The 19337-nt window shown below is 46.0% G+C and overlaps 1 protein-coding gene across 3 annotated transcripts in view; it reads right to left on the bottom strand.

Annotated features, from left to right (window-relative positions):
• Positions 1-19337, bottom strand: part of ACTR3B (actin related protein 3B) — a 104141-nt gene that overhangs the window by 18332 nt on the left and 66472 nt on the right. For all 3 annotated transcript variants that reach the window (XM_032244932.1, XM_032244931.1, XM_032244930.1), the window contains 3 exons: positions 18882-19025; positions 15921-16094; positions 14331-14423 (listed from right to left, as the gene is read on the bottom strand). In XM_032244932.1, coding sequence (XP_032100823.1) covers positions 14331-14423; positions 15921-16094; positions 18882-19025 — 411 coding nt within the window. The remainder of the gene's footprint in view (positions 1-14330; positions 14424-15920; positions 16095-18881; positions 19026-19337) is intronic.

A 19337-nucleotide genomic window follows, 5' to 3' on the forward strand; every position in this document is an offset into this window, starting at 1 on the left:
CTATTAAGGATAAGTAAGTAAAATATACAGCAAATTAGGAGATAAATGTTATGGGGAAAACAACAAAGCAAGGCAGGGCAAAATGGTGTCGGGAAAAGTGCCAAGGTACAGTCTGAAACAGGGTGGTCAGGGCGCCTCACAAGAAGACGGTATTTGAAGGCAGTGTGGAAGTGAGCCACACAAGGAAGAATTTTCCAGGCAGAAGGCGCAGCAGATACAAAAGCCCTTGTAGCAGAAGGGCTTAAGCAGCAGCAAGGAGGAAACCAGGCAGGCTGGCATGGAGTGGGGCAGACAGGAGGAGCAGGAGATGTGTTCAGTGAGGTCACAGGGGCAGATCACACAGGGCCTGGTAGCCCCTGGCAGGATGAGCTTTAAGTCTGGGTGAGCGGAGGGCTCTGGGGTTTCCTCGGACTGACCTGATTTGGGGTAATTAAGATGGTAACAGCATCACTCTGGCTTGTGTTGGAAAAGGGGAGACCCATTAGGAGGCCAATGCAGTAATACCAGCAAGAACTGAGATGGGCTTGGCCAGAACAGCAATGGATTTGGTCATGAGAAATGGTGGCTTCTAGGTATGTTTTGGGAATGCAGCCAACAGAACTCACTGACAGGGATGAGGTCCAGTATAAGAGAAAAACGGAGGCCAGAAGACAATTCTAAAGTTATTGGCCTAAAAAACTAACTGTAAGGCTGGAGCCTCTGCTAACGAGAGGTGGAACAGGTTTACAGGGTGGGCTCCGCTCACACCATTACATCTGAGGGTCTATTTGACACCTCAAAGGTTATAGAAAGACTACTGGATCGACGAGGCTGGTGTCTGGGCTACAGATACAGATTCCGGAGTTATCAGAGACAAACAGTATTCATGAACTGGATGACATCAACAAGGGGGCAGACGCAGACACGGAGGAGAACAGGGCCAGGGCCGAGTCCTGACGAGCCCACGGGAAAGGAGGACAGGGAAGGAACCCACAGTGCAGCGGGACCAGCAGAACACCAGGCACATGCTGTCCTCCAGGCCAGCAGGACTGTGCTTCAGGGACGAGGACCCATGGAGCCACATGTGCCACAGGGCGGGTGGGTGGAGGACTGAGGACTGGCCAGGAGTGGGCCATGAGCAGGCTACACCATACACACTGGAGCAGCTGGGCAAAGCAATGAGGAGGAAGCCATGAGAAGAGGCCATGGCTGGAATGTGCTGAAGCAAGGACATGAGGAGAGGAAGGGGGCAAAGAAAGGCTGGGGCAGGTGGAACAGGAAGTGGCGTTGAGAGAGGGCTTTTTAAGAAGGGAGAAATGATGGCTTGTTCTAGGCCACCTGGAAAGACCCCACAGGGAGGGGAATGAAAAGCGGGAGAGACGGAAGACCTGCAGGAGTGCTGTGCAGGGCAGAGACGTCCTCAGATGTCCTCAGGGACAACTTGGCCTCCTGTGAGGCCGGAGGTCCTGACTCTGGTCATGTCATGCAGTGTGCCTTTTGGACAGTGAGGAGGCCTAAAAGCCCCTTCCCAGAATATTTTTAAGTGCATAAAATAAGCAGATTACAAAGGAAACCAATTATGCTGAAATGCAATTATCAAAATTCAAAAGTATCAAAAGACTTTTCTAATGTGAGACAGTAACTCACAGCTTCATATTTTAAGCAACAAGATCTGGCAGCAGATCTTTAGAAGCAGCAATGAGCATCGACACTTCAAGGACTCTGCACCCATGACTGTGCCTTGGCACTACCTGGGTTCCACGTGGTGAGGAAACCAGAGGTACCAGGTCCAGCTCCGCTCTGTCCCTTGCCATTTACTCCTTCATTTAGCAGAAATGGAGCCAAAGCCTGACTGTTCTCACACCCTCCATTGTGAAGCCTTGCAGTCTACTGAAACAGCCTCCTCACGGGTTCCCTACTTGTATGCTGTGCCCCAGAATCTACTTCCAACACAGCAGCCGTGACCATTACATCAACACACGTCCCAACAAGGCCACTCCCACCCTCGAGTCCCTCAAACGTCTTCTACGCCAAACCCTGCCCACAGCACACAAGCCCCGGGGCCTCCGGGCGGCCCACTGCTCAGGCAGCAACTGGGCCCATGGGCCACACCTGCACCACCACCAGTGCAAGGCGTGAGCTAAGCCTGACGTTTACACTGCTAAAAGGTTGGGGAAAAAAATCAACAGAATAACAGTATTTCATGACATATGGACAGTACATAAAATCCACATGTCAGCATCCATAATAAAGCTTTATTTGAAGACAGCCCTGCTCGGCTGTTCATGTCTATGGCAGCTTTCATGCCATGATACAGAGCTGAATCCCTGTGACAGCAACCGCACAGCTCAAGAAAGCTACAGCATGCACCCCAGCCCTTCTGCCTGGGACCAGGACTCTCACAGGAATGCCCCTCTCAGGCTGAGAGGCAAGGTTCTCTCTCACTGCCTCCCACCCTCACCCTGCCCCTCTCCACCTCCTGGCAGTTCTGCTCACTCTCCCTCCTTGCTCTTGCCTGCCCCTGCCTTAGGGCCTCACTGCTAGACAGGCTCTGCCCTAGACTCCTGCCTGGAGCCCCTCCTCAACTGGCCCAGCTCTGGGAGGCCTTCCCTCACTATCTAGAGGAGGCTGAACCTCCCCACCCACCAATCCCAGACTCCTGTCTCCTCTGCTCTATTTCTCCTCCTTGGCACTCGCACTGTGTATTTCACTCATGCACTTGACTACTGTGTCTCCTTCCCCTGCAAGAGTGCCACATTAACGATGGCAGGGATTTTTCTCCTGTTTTGGTCACAGCTGATCCTGTAGGTCCCTATAAACAGTGCTCAGTGAATAAATGAATGAAGGCCGGGCAAGGTGGCTCACGCCTATAATCCCAGCACTTTGGGAGGCCAAGGCAGGTGGATCCCCTGAGGTCAGGAGTTCAAGGCCAGCCTGACCAACACGGTAAAACCCCATCTCTACTAAAAATACAAAAAAAAATAGCTGCATGTGGTGGTGCACACCTATAACCCCAGCTACTGCTGAGGCAGGAGAATCGCTTGAACCCGGGAGGTAGAGGTTGCGGTGTGCTGAGATTGCACCATGGCACTCCACCCTTGGCAACAAGAGCGAAACTGTCTCAAAAATAAAATAAAACAAAACAAAACAGAAATAAACAAATGAATGGATCCTGCAGGGACAGCACAGCCACCTGATCACTCTGCCTCAGAGTCTCACCTCGTACCTCCACAGGGCCAAAGCCTAGCCTTCCACTCTGCATCCTGGATAACGCAGCTTTGACCAAAGGGGCCTTCTCTCCCCCATATTCTCATAATGCATAACACATATCGTTAGTGTTTTTTAACAAAAAGGGAAAGCTCAAAATGCGCTAATCTGCTGCAAGTCAAATCAAGTCTGGGTACTGCTTTACAAAATCACAAGACAGAAGTTCTCCCTTTCCCCTCAATTGAACCAATTCAAAAACGTATTTCATACAACCACTGTGTTGGAATAAACCTGCAGCATTTTCTCTGAATTAAATCAAAACTAAATTGGTATTCTCATGTCATTTCTGATTCCCCACACAATCATGTGTCTGTTCTACACAACCTGGCTTCAGCCCCCAGGTATCTTATCTCTGCAGGTCTTGTGTCATAGTGTGTAAGGGCTCAGGGCTCACGCACCACTTCTCATCAGCATTAACAGTAATAACAGGAGAAACATGCTCAGCATGTGCTGGTTACATGCTGTCACAGTCACTGGCCACTTACACCTGCCTCACCATGATGAAGAAGGTGTTATTACCCATTTTCAGATTAAAGTACCAGCAGTCAGGAGCTAAGTAACTGGCCCAAAGCCACAGAGCCAGGGAGCTGCAGATGTGCCTGACTCCAAAGCCCGTGCTCACGGCCATGGGATTAAGAGAGCACTAAAAAAAAACCAATAATGGTATTTATTCAGTACTTAATTATTAGTAAGAATAATACTTACTCGGGAAACACAGGCACACCTCGTTTTCTTGCGCTTTGCTTTCTCGCACTTGGCCGATCGTGTGTTTGTCACCAACGGAAGGTTTGGGGAAATTACATCAAGCAGGTCTGCCAGCGCCAATTTTCCCAACCACATGCACTCACTTCATGTCTCTATCAGCATCTTTTAGCAATAACACATTTTTTAAATGAAGGAATGTACAGTGGTTTTTTAGAAATCATGCTATGATACACTTCAACCATAATATAGTACAAACAGCCTTCGGGTGCACTGGGAAACCAAAAAACGTGTGTGACTCACTTCATTGTGATGGTCTGAAACTGAACCCACAAAATCTCCAAGTTATACCTGTAACAAGTTTTTTCAGATATCAAACACTATACTTCACCCTCTGTAAGGAGGATCTAATAATCCTATGAGATACTTAGACCATGCCCATCCTGTGCCTGAGGACACAGAGGCTGGGGAATGAGTGCAGTCACGATGCTGGGATGGCTCGGCCCACGAGGAGACCCACGCAGCTTAGCCATGCAGCCTATGCTCTTAACCACAACAATCTAAAAATAATACTGCTCCAAATGCTTCCCAAAAAAGCCAAAATTCAAAATGACTGATTCCAAAAAACCATTTAATTCAGAAAACAAAGTGATCCCTTATCACTTTTGATATACTGTAAGAAATCAGCAAATCTCCTGGGTTATGTTCTAGCAATCAGCAGTCTTCTGGACACTTTCCTGACACCAGCCCACCATCATTCCCTCCCACAGCCCATGCAGAACTGCGATTGGAAATCCAAACGCATTCAAAGACTGGCTGAGCCAAGTCAGCATTTTAGCCAGAAGTATCTGCCCCATTCAAGCCAGCAGATTCTCAAATCACAATCATTCGACTAGAACAGCACACCATTAGTTACAGCCTCCTGTGTACGCCAGATTAGGCCAGAAAAACATACATATCTTGGTAATGAAATAATCTTGACCTAAGCTAGAAAAGTATCAAAAACCTAAATGCAGAAAAAAGAGTTGGTATTGAAACAGACATAGCATGGAGCATCAGGCCTCATTACAAATCATGTTTTTAAAGAATTTCAGTCACTTAAGAAAGTGCTCACAACATAATGCTACTAATACATAGCATACGAAACACAAACATAACAGGATATATTGATCTACCTATTTACAGTGAAGTAACAACATAAACAGCGAATCCAAAAGGAGTAACTTCCGCTTTGTAAATATGTTTTGCGCATCTAAATTTTCTAAATTCAACATGAATTTTAGATTGGAAATCATACACTCTGCTCATCTGTAGAGTCCAAGTTTTCTTCGGTAAACCTGGGTGGTTATGACACGGGTTCTCTGATCAGCCCCCTCCCTCCAACCCCGTCTCTACAGCACACCTTTCGCTTCTCAGCCGATGTCAGATGCTATTTATTTATTCGGTTCACTGTGTCAACTGGATAAATGTATACTTCATGATGCCAAATAAAAGTCTCAATTTTAAATCACCCCAGCAGATGGAAAGGCCTTGTCTTTATGCTGGTAAAAGAATGTGATAGTGCATACCGTTATAAACACCACCCATAACCCATTAACCTCCTGAAATTTAAGTCAGAAAGGCTGGAAATAAAACCTATATTAACAGCAAGTTCTTAATATCTAATGTGGTATGAAAAATAACAAAAATTCTCATTCCTGTAATACTAAGAGGCGCTCTTCTTAACCTGGTTTTGCAGACACACAGTGCCACCTATCAGCCATCCTCTGTAACTGCAGGTGCAATGTAAAGAACAGCTCACAGGCAGGCTTTCCCCTCTCCCTGGTATTTAGCTGCCCATGACCATGACAGGTTAAGAGGACAGCTCTGTTAGAAGCCCCTGCTATTTCTATATTGTATTCTTTAAAAGTTTTACTTTCTTAGGAACTGGAGCTTTTTATTGTCGAACTGAACCCAGAGACCGCAATCCCAGCGGTGTCTGAACATACCCATGTCTAAAATACAAACTATTATTATACCCAACAGTGTCCTAGGAGAAATCCAGGCAAGTCTCCAGGTCCAGCTCTAAACAGCTGCCTGATGAGAAGGGACATAACAACTAATGGCAAATTTCTTACCAGGATTACCCACACATCTTTCCTATAATCACCCTTTCCTGCAACTGCTGTGATATGGCCTCTACCCAGCTCCTCTCACAAGGCCGCTGACTGCTGCATGGTGAACTCAAGGACCATCTCTTGACTCTCATCCTGTGTGACCTCTCAGTGCCACTTAACAGGGACCCTGGCTTCTAGAGTTTTCCTTCTCTTCTCAGACAACTCTTTCCTGACTTCCGTGACAGTTACTGCTGTGTGGCCACTTGGGAAGGGCACTGCACCCAGTGATTTAACCAGACACTAACCGAGGGGTTGCTGTGGGGGTATTTTGCGGATGTCATCAACATTAAGGAAAGATTACCTTCTCCAATGTGGCTGGGCCTCATCCAATCAGCCGAAGGTCTCAAGACCAAAACTGAGACTTCCCTGAGAAGGAATTCTGCCTGAGTTTCCAGCCTGCCAGCCTTCCTACAAATTTTGGACTTGCCAGACTGAAAGCAAGCCAATTACTTAAAATAAATTTTATAGATAATATAAAGACAGAGATAGTGGCCGGGTGCAGAAGCTCACACCTGTAATTGCATCACTTTGGGAGGCCGGGATGAGAGGACCACTTGAGCCCAGGAAGGCACTGATGATGAGACCAGCATGGTAACATAGCAAGACCCCATCTCTTCAAAGAGATAGAGATAGTGAGATATCTGCCATTGGTTCTGTTTCTGAGGAGCCCTGACTGACAATCTCTCTGGCCTCCTTTCTCTGCTCATCTTAAAAGCCTGACCTTTCTGATGGTTCAGGCTAAGGCCATCTTGTCCTCACCTGCTGCTCTCCCTGGATGACATCCATCTGCAGACCTTTTATTTCTATTAGCACACCAATGGTCCTCAAATCTCTGTGTCTGGCCCGGACCTGCAAAGCCTCCAGCCTACATATGCAACTCAGGATCTCCACCGGACTAGACCTAGTCTTCTGCTGCCTCAAAAGGGTTTCCTGCTCCTGTGTCTCCTCTGCCAGTAAATGACACCCCCACCCTCCTAGATATGCAAGCAAGAACCCTGAACCTTTTCCTCCCTTTTCCTCTGACTTGTCAAGCTCTCACCTATGTTCTGAGGCCTCTCTCCTCTCCCTGCTTCCTCCAGGTGCCACCTACAGCCACTTCCCAATCCAGTGGTTCTGCCTCCCCGTGGTTCTATAGTGGCCTTCTGCCTGGTCTTCCTGAATCCTAACCCCATCTCCGATCCATGTCCCCTGGTGCAGCCCAAGCACTTTTCTAGAACTGAAGTTGGGTCACATCACACCCTGCATAAAATCGTCAGTGCCCTCAAGATAAAATTTAACTCCATGTGAGACCCCTCCAGGTGGGTATGCCCATCTTTCCTCAGAGCCCCAGTTGGTAATGGTGGCCCCTGTGCCCTCCCCCTAGGCCCTGTGTAATCTGGCCCCAAGCACATCCCAGGCCTCACACTCCCCGTTCCCATTTTCAAACTTGAGGTGCAAGGAGGCCCAATTCCCTCCAGACCCACAGGCTCACACTACTTTCCTTCACCCCAGAGCCACACACAGACCCCGCTGCCTGAAAAATCCTTCCCTCCCATGCTGCATTTTCTGCTCTGACCAAGTCATATCAGCCTTCACTACGATCTGAGCTGTCCCGCAGAGTAGCTGTTAACCACAAAACGCAAGTTCAATTCATAGTTAAATGAATTTAAAGCGCTGTTCCTCAGCAGTACCAGTCACATTTCAAGGGCTCAGTGGCCATCCTGGGCAGCACAGAGGCAGACACTGCCATACCACTGAGTACCACTAGAGAGCACAGACTCGGATCTTCACACGCCTGTCTACACGGACACCCAGCCCAGGCCCCCATGGCTCTCCCAGCACAGCCCTGACACACCCCAGCTGCTCAGCGCCCGCAGTGTGGCCTGGCGCTCTGCAAGTACTCATGATATTACTGGATGCTGCCACAGCAGCAGAGCTCCGCCATCTACCTCTCCACCAGCCACCCACAGCAACAGGTGTCTTAACGTTCTTCAGAGTTGGGCAAGTCAATGTCCAATTTCCAGTTGTTAACATCAGCCTTCCCTTCCCGGTAAGACAAGATTGTGCCATTTTGGGATGTATCAACAGGAAGCATGAAAAGAAGTTATCAGGGATATTAGTGTGGAACTGGAGCTAAAAGAACAGAGCTCTAGAACCTTCCCTGTCTACTACCCTGACCACACCAGAACAGCTACTTTTTTATTTGTTCACATATTACACTTCAACCAGGACTTCATCTGAATAAAAGACCTATTTGAAAAATGATGAAAAACCAATGATATGTATTTTTTTCTGACTTTCTCTCTTCAAATATTAAAGGTATTTAAACATACTCAACATTAAAAATTAAAAATAGAGCCAGCGCAGGGTTCACACCCATAATCCCAGCGCTTTGAAGGGCTGAGGCAGGATGATCACTTGAGGCCAGGAGTTTAAGACCAGCCTGGGCAACAGAGCAAAACCTCAACTCTACAAAAAAAATTTGTAGTTAGCTGCATGTGGTAGCCCATGCCTGTAGTTTCAGGGGGGCTGAGGTGGAAGGACTGTGAGCCCAGGAGGTCGAGCCTGCAGTGAGTTATGATCACATCACTGAACTTCAGCGTGGGTGACAGAGCAAGACTCTGTTTCTAAATAAGAATAAAACGTATATATTTTATATATGTGTATATATATATATATATATAACTCATTTACTCCACAACATGCTTCTCCAGTTTAAAAGGCATTAGCATAATTATTACATATATACTCATTTCAAGCAATTTGTTACAGAAATATCAGTCCCTTTGCTATATCAAGATGTATTCACATCTGCTTCACCAACTTCATGAAGAGGAATTTTTAACTCCCAACCCACTGCTGGAGCAGGTTAAAGATATTTTATTGCGGGCCCCAGTCTCCCTCCAAGGTCTGTTTCCCACTACCTTCCCCACTGCCATAGGCTCTGCCCAACACAAGCGCCTCAGGTATCTGCCCACTCTCCTTCTACCTGCGCTCATTATCTCCCCTCCACCTGGCCGGTCCACCCAGCCCCAGCTCTGTAGGCCAAGCTCTCAGACTCAGCTCAGATGGCAGCTTCTCAAAGCCATTCTTGATCCCCTCTAATTAAATGCAATCTGCCCCTTCTCTCAATTACCATAATTTGCATGATTCACTTTAATGACATTTAGTTTGTAGTGGTTCCCATTAGAGTTATTTCAGTATTTTTAGCTTCTTTGTAAGCTCTTGAAGACAAGAACCATATCTTGTACATACTTAAATCCCATAATTTAACAATAGCATCTTGTACCTAACAGGTACTCAAGTACCTCCTGAATAGAACTGAGAAGTAGAAAGACATCTATCACATTACAAAGCGATTCAAATTGGCTTCCCCCTCATGTAAAGCGTTCAAGTTACTAAACACTGACAGATACAGGAGTGGGCTGGTGCTGACAGTGGTTCTCAGGTTGGCTGCACATTAGAGTCACCTGGGAAGCTTTTAAGACCCAGGTGCCCAGGCTCCCCCCAGCCCAAGCCCAATTACATCAGAATCCCCTAGCGTGGGACCCAGACTCTGGTCCACTTTACAGCTCCTGGATGAAGAGGATGGGTGAAGCTTGTTTTACCTGCTCTCACAAGGAGGCTTCCCCCAGGCCCTCGATCTTGTCATTCCTGGGGGCGGAACAGATAAAGCAGATGTGTACATACCCTTCTCATCTATAAGTCAGACTGAAATAAAAATCAGATAGATGATGGCTACTTTCATCTAAAAATACTGTTTTGCTTGCTTAAAGATTCTGAATTTTTAGTCAAACTCATAGAAGCAAAGAGTAGAATGGCCCTGCAGAGCGGGGGGATGCTGGTCAAAGGGAACAAACTGAGAAGTTCGTTAGAAGACGGCTAGCTCTGCAGGCCTAAGCACAGCATGCTGAATGCAGTGGGAACTGTGTACGGTGTCATGGAAATCTGCTCAGAGAGTAACCTTACACCTTCTCACTGCACACATTTAAAAAGGTAGCTGTGTGTGTTGATGGATGTCTGCATTAGCTTGATTGTGGTAAACATTCCACGATGTATATACTGTATCAAATCATCACACTGTGCACCCTAAATATACACAATCTTCCTGCTCTTAAAGTTTATATATACACACACACACACACACACACACACACACACACACACACACACACAAATCTTACTTGTCAATATACCTCAATAATATACCTACTAAGTACTCATAAAAATTAAAAATTATATTTCAGTAAAGCTGGGGGAAAAAAGATTCTAAATTTTCCAAACCATCTTTCATTCTCACTTTCTTGTTCTTGTCCTCTCCTCATCTGTCTGAGTAACACGTTAACACAGCGGCCAGGAGGGTTTCAGCAGAAGCTGAAGTGCGCACCTCCCACTTGCTTCGCAGTGCTCAGTCCCACCAACGTCCAGGAAGCATGAACAGCCCAGCCCCACTGGTCCAGTCGAGCACCTCGAGGCGCAGGTGTGGCAGAGGGAGAGCAACCACCTCCTCCGATGACAAAAGCACATCTTCAGGGCACCCGCTCTGCTGGTCAATGTGGCCAGCACAGCTGCCCAAACGAGGCTGTGGAACCAGGCAGCTGAGGTCAGGAATCCGCCCCATCGCTCCTGGAGAGAGGGTGTCTCGTCCGGCAAGAGTGGCCCAGCAGGTGGGAAGCAACAACAAGGACAGAGAAGGGAAGGACGCGGCATAGTAAGACCAAGAGGAAAGGTACACCCCGAGGACACAGGGATGCTTGGCTGTCAGAGAAAGGCAACTGTGTGCTCTGCAGAAGTATCTGTGGCATGTCTTCTAACCAGAAGTGTGTTTTAGAATTATTTTTAAAAACCCCCAAACCTACAGATCTGTGCATTTGCTACCACAGACGATGCTTTTCGGGCACTTAGGAGTAGAAGGAGTTAGAGAAGGGAGCAGAGGAGGGAGTGCACTGAGCAGGAGCAAACCCTGTCAGTGCTGCTTCACTGCTCCAAGAGGCTGCTTCTGGAAGGACCCTCCTCCATCCCACACAGTGAGAGTCCATCTGGAGGGGGCTGACAGCTTCCGGAAACCGAGTCAGCAGAAGCCCTGGCCAAGCCGTGTGTGACTCCACCCTGAGCTGTGAGCAGAGCTCTGCAGTGACCCCTTCACAGTCTTTCCTAAACACAGTACGGAATTGCTGAGGAACTAGCAAAGGCCATGCCTCGACACGCACAGCCTGAGGGGAGTCCACAGATGATGACCCCAGGCCAACCTGGACAGTATCAGAATGAGGCTTTCATAAGGAACTCCTCACATGTCTCCAACAGGCTCTCTCCCACTTTTGTAAATAAAACTTTATAGGAACCCAGCCACGCCTAGTTGTTCGACACAGTCTTCGGCTGCTCTGGCAGAACTGAATAAATGCAGCACAGACCATACGGCTTGCAGAGCCAAAATGATTCACCATCTGGTCCTTTACAGAAAAAGTTGGCCAACTCCTGGTCTGATATCACCACAGGGAAAAAAAAACTACAGCAGCTGTTACCTGGCAGGCAAACGCACAGAAATGGGCTTTCTTAGGCCTCAATATTAAGCTTCTATCTAGTCATCAAGCCCCACACTTTAGAAAGAAGCCCCTTTCTTGGTGGCTATGGGAGAAGCAGTGGTGCTCACCAAACACCACCCTTGTGGCTTCCAGTGCTGGTGGGAGGCTGGACCCTGTGACAGCCATGGAGGAGGGGTGGAACAGCCCGCCAGCTGCCTCCACCACAGCAGTGGGGACCTGTGGTGATGTGTTCCAGAAGGGCAGCCACAACATAGTGGCAGAGCCTACTGCCGACCACACCAGCTAGGAACCACGAGCAAAGAAATAAACCTTTGCTGCTAAACACTGAGATTCCGGCTTAATTTTTCCAATTAACATATTCTGGTCTACTCTGACTATAACTTAGAAAGGTGGCAAAGGAGGTGGCCTCCTTTGTGTCTCTCATTTCCCTCCACAGGGTATACAGCTCAGCTACATGACAAAGGAGAAAGCATGGCCAACACTAGGACATCCAGTCCTTCCACCTCTCAATCCTACTTGAATTTCAAATCACTTGCAAGGCAGTCATAACACTGGAGAGGTCCTATACAAAAATCAAGATGGTTGATGGAGGACAGGATTTATTATGCACAAACTTGGCAGCCAGGGCCAAGCTATACCCTCCTGAAAGCCACAGAGAAGAAATTATTATCCTGGTGACAGAATGGTCAGGGACAGGGTTTCCCTCTTTGAAGAATAATCTTGCTGGCTATGGTGGCATGTGCCTGTAGCTACCGGGGAGGCTGAAGCAGGAGGATCGCTTGAGCGTGAGAGGTCGAGGCTGCAGTGAGTTGTGATTGTGCCACTGCACTCCAGCGTGGGCGACAAAAAGAAGAGTCCTCTTCCCTCCACATTTTACATAATTTTCAGTGTGATATGGTGGGAAAAGCATAAGTTTTCAAAGACATGGAAAATTGACTTAAAAGGCAACCATGCTACTTGACAGCCTTGTGATCTCACCTAGCATGTAACCCAGGTGCCTTTCACCACCTTTTCCCAACTCTGGGGCTCAGTGTCATTATCTACTGATAATGGGGCTCCATCTACATGATCTCCAAAACCACTGCTACTCCAAAACTTCTATGAAGTCCAGGGAAGTAAACTGTCAAACAAAAAAATTTCCACCCCATCAGGAGCAATCTTTAACTGCTGGCAGTTTCCTCTGCTTTACAATGGGATTAAGGTTGAACAGTGCTTGCCTGGTGCCTGCTTTCACTGATGAGAAGACCCAGTTAATGTCAGGCAGGATTTAAGAAGTGGAAAGGACATAACATACTATCTTTCTTAATTTTCATACCCCAGTCTCTTTTCAGTTTCCCTTTCTTTGTACTTTTTATTAGAAAAGTGTTTAAGAATATGCAGTAAAATCTGACCTATAATTTGTATACACCCATAAAAGTTATCTAAACAGAAAAAAAATTTAACAATAAAATTTCAAACTTTAAAACACAAAAAAAAAAGTTATCCATCATTCCACCCCAAAGATACTTAAGAGTTTAGCATACATAATTCAAAAACTATGCAAACTATATTTTGTATAAAGTGAAATATATGTAAATTTTACAAGTTGCTTTTTTACTTAATTACTGTAGCTATCTTTTCATGTGAATTTCTATTGAGTCACCTATTCTTTTATAAAGCTACACAGTATTCCAGGGTATAGGTGAAGCAATACTGAGTGCTCTCTGTTGAGCCTGATTCCCTCCTCTTTACAATTCAGCTACCTGAGTCTGAATAAGGTGAATGAAGTCATGACAGTGAGAGCTGATAGCATGACTCACTCAAGCAAAGGTTAATTAAAAATGAAGGAAGCCTAACTGGCCATCTCCTTCTGCTCACAATCTCTGGCTGTCAGTGAGATTTCTTTTTACTCAATAATCACATAGACTAGATTTTTCTCATTCCAGGTTTCAAAATTCCCTGCAATCAAAGAACTCTGAAAAAAAATACATGAGCATATTCTGTTTGACTGTCCCATTTTGGGCTCTACTTCTATCTGACAACAGCACATCGGCACTAAACCCAAATATGCATGAAACGAAACCAATTGAGCTCACAGGCAGCATGCGGGAGGGCATCACTCTTACTTTCAATCAATATGTTTGGCTAAAACTGTCCAGCTTAAAATATGTCTCGTCAGAAAATAAAATATATTTACAATACTTAAATACTTCTAGTTGGCCAGGTGCGGTGGCTCACGCCTGTAATCCCAACACTTTGGGAGGCCAAGGCACGTGGATTGCCTGAGCTCAGGAGTTCAAGACCAGCCTGGGCAACATGGTGAAACCTTGTCTCTACTAAAATAAAAAAAAATTAAAAAAATAAAAATTATCCAGGCATGGCAACATGTGTCTATTGTCCCAGCTAGCTACTCAGGAGGCTGAGGCAGGAGAATTGCTTAAACTCAGGAGGCGGAGGTTGTAGTAAGCCGAGATCGCTCCATTGTACTTCAGCCTAGACGACAGAGCAAGACTCCATCTCCAAAAAAAAAAAAAAAAAAAAAAAATTCTAGTTAATTGAGTCATTTTCCATTTTCTCTTACAATTATACTGTCTTGAATAAATCCTATAAAACAGAAGGTAAAATAGGAACATCTACTAGTAATAGATAATAATACCCTCTTCTAAGAATTATGGGCCTTTAGTTGCGGAATGAGATGGAAGTACCTTACCCAGGCAGCTTATACCTTATACAGTGGACGCCGCACATCGATGGGGCAGTTCTGTATTACTTCATCAACAACATCCGAGATGGATTCCATGAAGTCTGGGTTGGCAAACTGAATCGTATATCAATATAAAAGAAACATTACACATTTCTCTCAAATAGAATAACATGAAAACTTCTGTAAAGTAACTTTAACAAATATACAATTTATTAAAACTTAAAACAATTCACATTGGAATGAAGGCTATGTCAAATGAATCCCACGTGGCTACATGCGCGTGGGGTGGTGATGACAAATTTCTCCTCATGAGGTAAAATGTGTGGACTTAGTGAAGAAAAAATATCCAGCAATAACAAAGACAGACCATCCCCACATCATGAATACACGGTGATTCAGCCTAATGAGAGAAGTGGGAAGCATGTGCATGATCTGTGTGAAGTGCAGCGAGAAACATGAGTGTATATCATTTGACAATAGTGTTAGGAAAAAATTAGGATATAAGGAAAAAAGAAACAGGTTCAATGAAAGATTAATTAAACTTGGTCTAGAAGATGGGGGAAGTGTTTTGTTTAATGAGAAGTGTTTGTTTAAAATGAAACAAGCCACGTGATAATCATGTTATTGAATACACAGCCTCACATGCAGTTCCATAAGTTAAATAAGCTAAAGAATAACTAATTCGGCTCAATTACATTTCCTCTGAAATATTTTAAAAATCAAGGAAAACTTCAAGTATCATCTCAGAGGAAGGAGGAAGACGTTCAGGTGCTCACCAGCTGTTCTCTGGACATTTGACACATTTCAAATCAATACTATTAAAAGTGAGCATTCACTAGATTATCACTGTTATTATTTTATTCATCAGATTACTAGTGAGGTATACGTTCTGTGCTGTTTCTCTGTACAAAATAGTGACATACACATCTAAAAATAAGAAGCAGTTTATAACCCACCTTCTGAATATAAACTGAATTAGCCAGGAAAATATACCAAAATATAAATAAAATGCATTATATGAAAATCTTAAAATGTGCCTCTTAATTACTGCTTTCTGCAAAAGTACTAATAATTCCTTATGACTGCTAGTTAAAATAACATTTCTAATTCTTAAGATTATCTAAATAACAGAAATGCTGGCCTTAGACAGAAACTTTACCTAACCTGCAGCAGGGAACAGAGCAGGACCCACTGTCCAGGGTTAAAATTAGAAGTTAGGAAGGGCAATCACCAAAGATAAGAAGGTTATAGATTATCCCACTCTTATGCACAGGCAACCTCCACATAGTCCTTGAGATTAGCTACTTGTAATACTAGCTTGTGACCACCCACAACCTTTGGAGATTACTTTCAATTCTATCTTCTATTGCTCCTGAACGTCTTCCTATACGTGGTATAACCCATCCTTTACTATTAAAGCAGATAACCAAGTCTATGAAGAGGCAATTGAACAATCTGTCAAGCAGACAAACTGCGCGGGGGACACAGGGAGAAGACCGAATGGCAGCCACCCTGCTCACCGGCCCTTTCCTGGGAACCACTCTTTCTGCACTCTGGGTGGCAGTATCGCTCCATCCACACACTTCAGCACACAAAAAAGAAACATCTTACCTCTGGATGAAAGAATATTTCAGGTCCCAGGAACCTTTCATAACCAACGTCTATAACGAACTTCTTCTGGTTGATCGCATTAATGCCCGTGTACTGTTTGATCCACTTCCGGGGATCCACATCATATTTGGCAAATTCCTTGACTATATCGGGGCAAATGTAACAGTATTTCTCCTGCATACACACACAAAGACGTTGCCAGGCATTAACAACTGCCCAGTGTCTCTGCCCTCAGACAAATAACCAGGAACCCCAGGCAGTAAGCACACCCCTGGAATCAGATCTGCCCCCACTGCAACTCTAGTGTGGATGTGCCGTCAAGCCTCACATTCCACATGAGTACACTTGGACTTTGGACAGTTAAGTCTGCTTTCTCGGCAACTCAGCTATTAATCTCAGCCTTGGTCTATCCAATTTTACTGCGATCCTATCTGAAATGACATCTACAGGTGTCTACAAGCACCCTGTCTTGCCTTGTTCCTCTCAGGTGCCCCCTAAGGCCTGCCCTGGCACCTCTCTGTTGTCCACACTGGACCAGCAGATCCGTGCTACCGTCTCATCTACCGAATGCAGCACCGTCTACACCCTCATGCCTGACTGCAGCAGCTTCTTTGGGTCCCAGCAGTCCACAAGCCAGGTGGCCACTGTCAACCTGCTGGTTGTTAATCTGGTGTGGAGTTGGCCGCAACACTGTCATTGGCTCCCCTGACACTACTATCTCTCTAAGGTAGAGATAATGTACCTTGTTGATGGGGTATTCTAAGTCCCTCAATCAACACATATTTATTGTCTAGGCACTTCAGATACACAAGTGACTGAAACAGACACAGATCCCTGCCGAGATTACACTCTAGCTGGGAGTCAGACAACAATACGCAACCATAACAAGTAAATGACACGGTAGTTTATAAAGTGATAGGTTCCGGGGAACAAAGGAAAAGCAAAGTCAGGCAGGAGGCCTGAAGCCATGCTGCTGCGAGAGAACTCGCTTATGGATCTTAGCGACAGGCAGCCTGAGGTATGCAAAATGTCTGCTCGTGTGGCTGATGCTCTTGGACACCTCTGTGTTAATCATGTGTCCTTAAAGCTGACCTCAGCAAAGCAGCAGGTGACCCCCAGGTACTAGATGCTGAAAGTACACTGCCTATAGGAAGAACCAGGCGGGCTGCCCAGCTGGCACTCAACACACTGGAAGGAATGGCACTCTCAAGGATCTCCGAAGACGTTCTTGAGGTATTAAGTTTAAAGTTTCCTAGCATCCCTGAAACATATTCTGGGTATCTTTGATATACTCTAGCAGAATTTTAAGAAGAACGATAGGCACTAAGTGTTGCACAACCCTGTGTTCCTTGATGACACAGAGAGACAGGGTCAGCTGCTGATGACAACCTCAAATCTACCAAGACTGGAGACAAAAGCATTCAGCTGTCCGCAGAGGCCTGGTCAACATCCTACGGCATCTCAATTTACTTAACTGAAATGCTTCCCTTGAAATGCTTCCATAGAGGCGGATACAGAGTAGCAGGCTTAATCTTAAGGTTCAGGATTCATGCCGCAAGGGTGGTATGTTCACGTTACATACTCCCTCAGGCCTGCTCACGACCACAGAAGGCCACGCAGTAAGGGGAAGCAGGGGGACTCTAAACCATGCCTTTCAGGATCTGTTCCTTTAAAGAGAGAAATGAGGCAAGAACAGGACTACCCCACACAGCAGGGACAGGGCAGCTGATTTGGAGGCTATAAGCGGAGTCTCTTTTACTCCCAGCCCTCACAGGGGGGTGACACACAGTCACATTGAGCACACCAGCTCAGATTTCAGGGTCCAAATGGGAACTCAGACAGCCCATGAGGAGAGGTAACGCCCAGCATGAGGGCCGCTCAGCATTCCTGGCAGAAATAGGGAGGACTCAGACTCATTGAGGGCATCAATAACAAGAGGCTCAATTATTTCCTTTTTTTTTTTTTTTCTTTTTTGAAATAGAGACGAGATCTCGCTATGTTGCCTGGGCTGGTCTTGAACTTCTGGCTCCAAGCAATCCTGCCAAAGTGCTAGGATTATAGGTGTGAGCCACTATGAAGGGGCTCAATTCTGACTTACATTTCTAACATATTTGAAGTGGCAAGGGAGCTTCAAATAGCCAAATGTTCTACCATTGAGGAAAGGGAAAGAAAGGAGAAGGTAATCCCTTAGAAGATATTTTCGTCTAAAAAAGAATGTTTAATGATGCCTCAGGAAAGCTTCCTCCGAAGGGACCACATCTTCCCCAACATCACCTTTTCAGCATTGAGAGCCCATTCCCAGGAATCTCTGGTCACAGGTAAAGCAGGGCGGGTGGTACCCGACTGCAGAGCCTCCGCCATGCCAGTGCCTCCTGGCCTAAAAACACCTCGGGAATCATCTCTGATGTTTCCTTTCCTTCAACCAGCCTCAGTTATGAGGTGCTGAGATGGGAGGAAGGCAGTGAGGAGAAGGGTGGGTGTCAGGCTCACCCCCAAAAAGCTCCGCTACACTCAGAAAGTATGCAGTATGGCCAGGCATCACACCCACACCTATGTGAATTTTGTGTAACAGCTCTGGAGCCTAGGGTGGCAGTGTTCTGCTGCTGTGGTTGCCTCCTAATTCTAGAGCAAAGCATGGAGGCGGTGTGGGAGGAGCGCTCTGGTAGCTGAGGGCTCTGGCAGCAAGGCTCCAGCTGAAGATGCTGCCTCTGCACACTGGCGCGCTGCACCACCTACCAAGCTGTGCTCGGTGACAGCTGGAAACCTCAGAGCATCAATTTGGAAGAGGTTAAGCTTTACATCTTCAGCCCACTTAACTCAAGGGGTAAAACAAATCAAGCCCCACACTCATGGGAAGGGGAAAGGAAGGAGAGGAGGAGCAGGGACGATGGCACCAAGGGGAAGTGTCCAGAACACCATGTCTCTCACCCCCAAACCAGCCGGTTTCCCGTCTGTTTTTACCTTAATGGCTTTTGCGGTCTCCAGTGACTGCTCAGGAGGGATTCCCACCTCCCTCTCCCTTAGCAGCTGTTGAATGAAATACGTAATATCTCTACCTGCAATCGGGATGTGTTTGATGCAGCTTCCAATAACATAACCTTCTGCCTAGGGAAGAAGAGGAGGCAGAACAGCTATATTAGTGATTCCGTGGTGGAGAGCAGCCTGGACGCATGAGGTTTCCTGTCTCAGCCTCCCTGTCTGCCCCTCACAGCACTAACAAGCATTTATGGAATCCCCACCCTCTACAAGCTCAGTACGGGAGGTCTTTCAAAATGACTGGGTATGCAATTCCATTAATATTCAAATTTCTAGATTATTCCAATAACCTGACACTCTCCAAAAGCAACCAAAATGATATGCTCATTAGGAATATGAAAATAAAAACCACATAGGATTTTTTTTTTTTTTTTTTTTTGG

This window comes from Sapajus apella, unplaced genomic scaffold (genome assembly GCF_009761245.1).
Source record: "Sapajus apella isolate SASKATOON/1434 unplaced genomic scaffold, GSC_monkey_1.0 scaffold56, whole genome shotgun sequence".
Classification (NCBI taxonomy): Eukaryota; Metazoa; Chordata; class Mammalia; order Primates; family Cebidae; genus Sapajus; species Sapajus apella.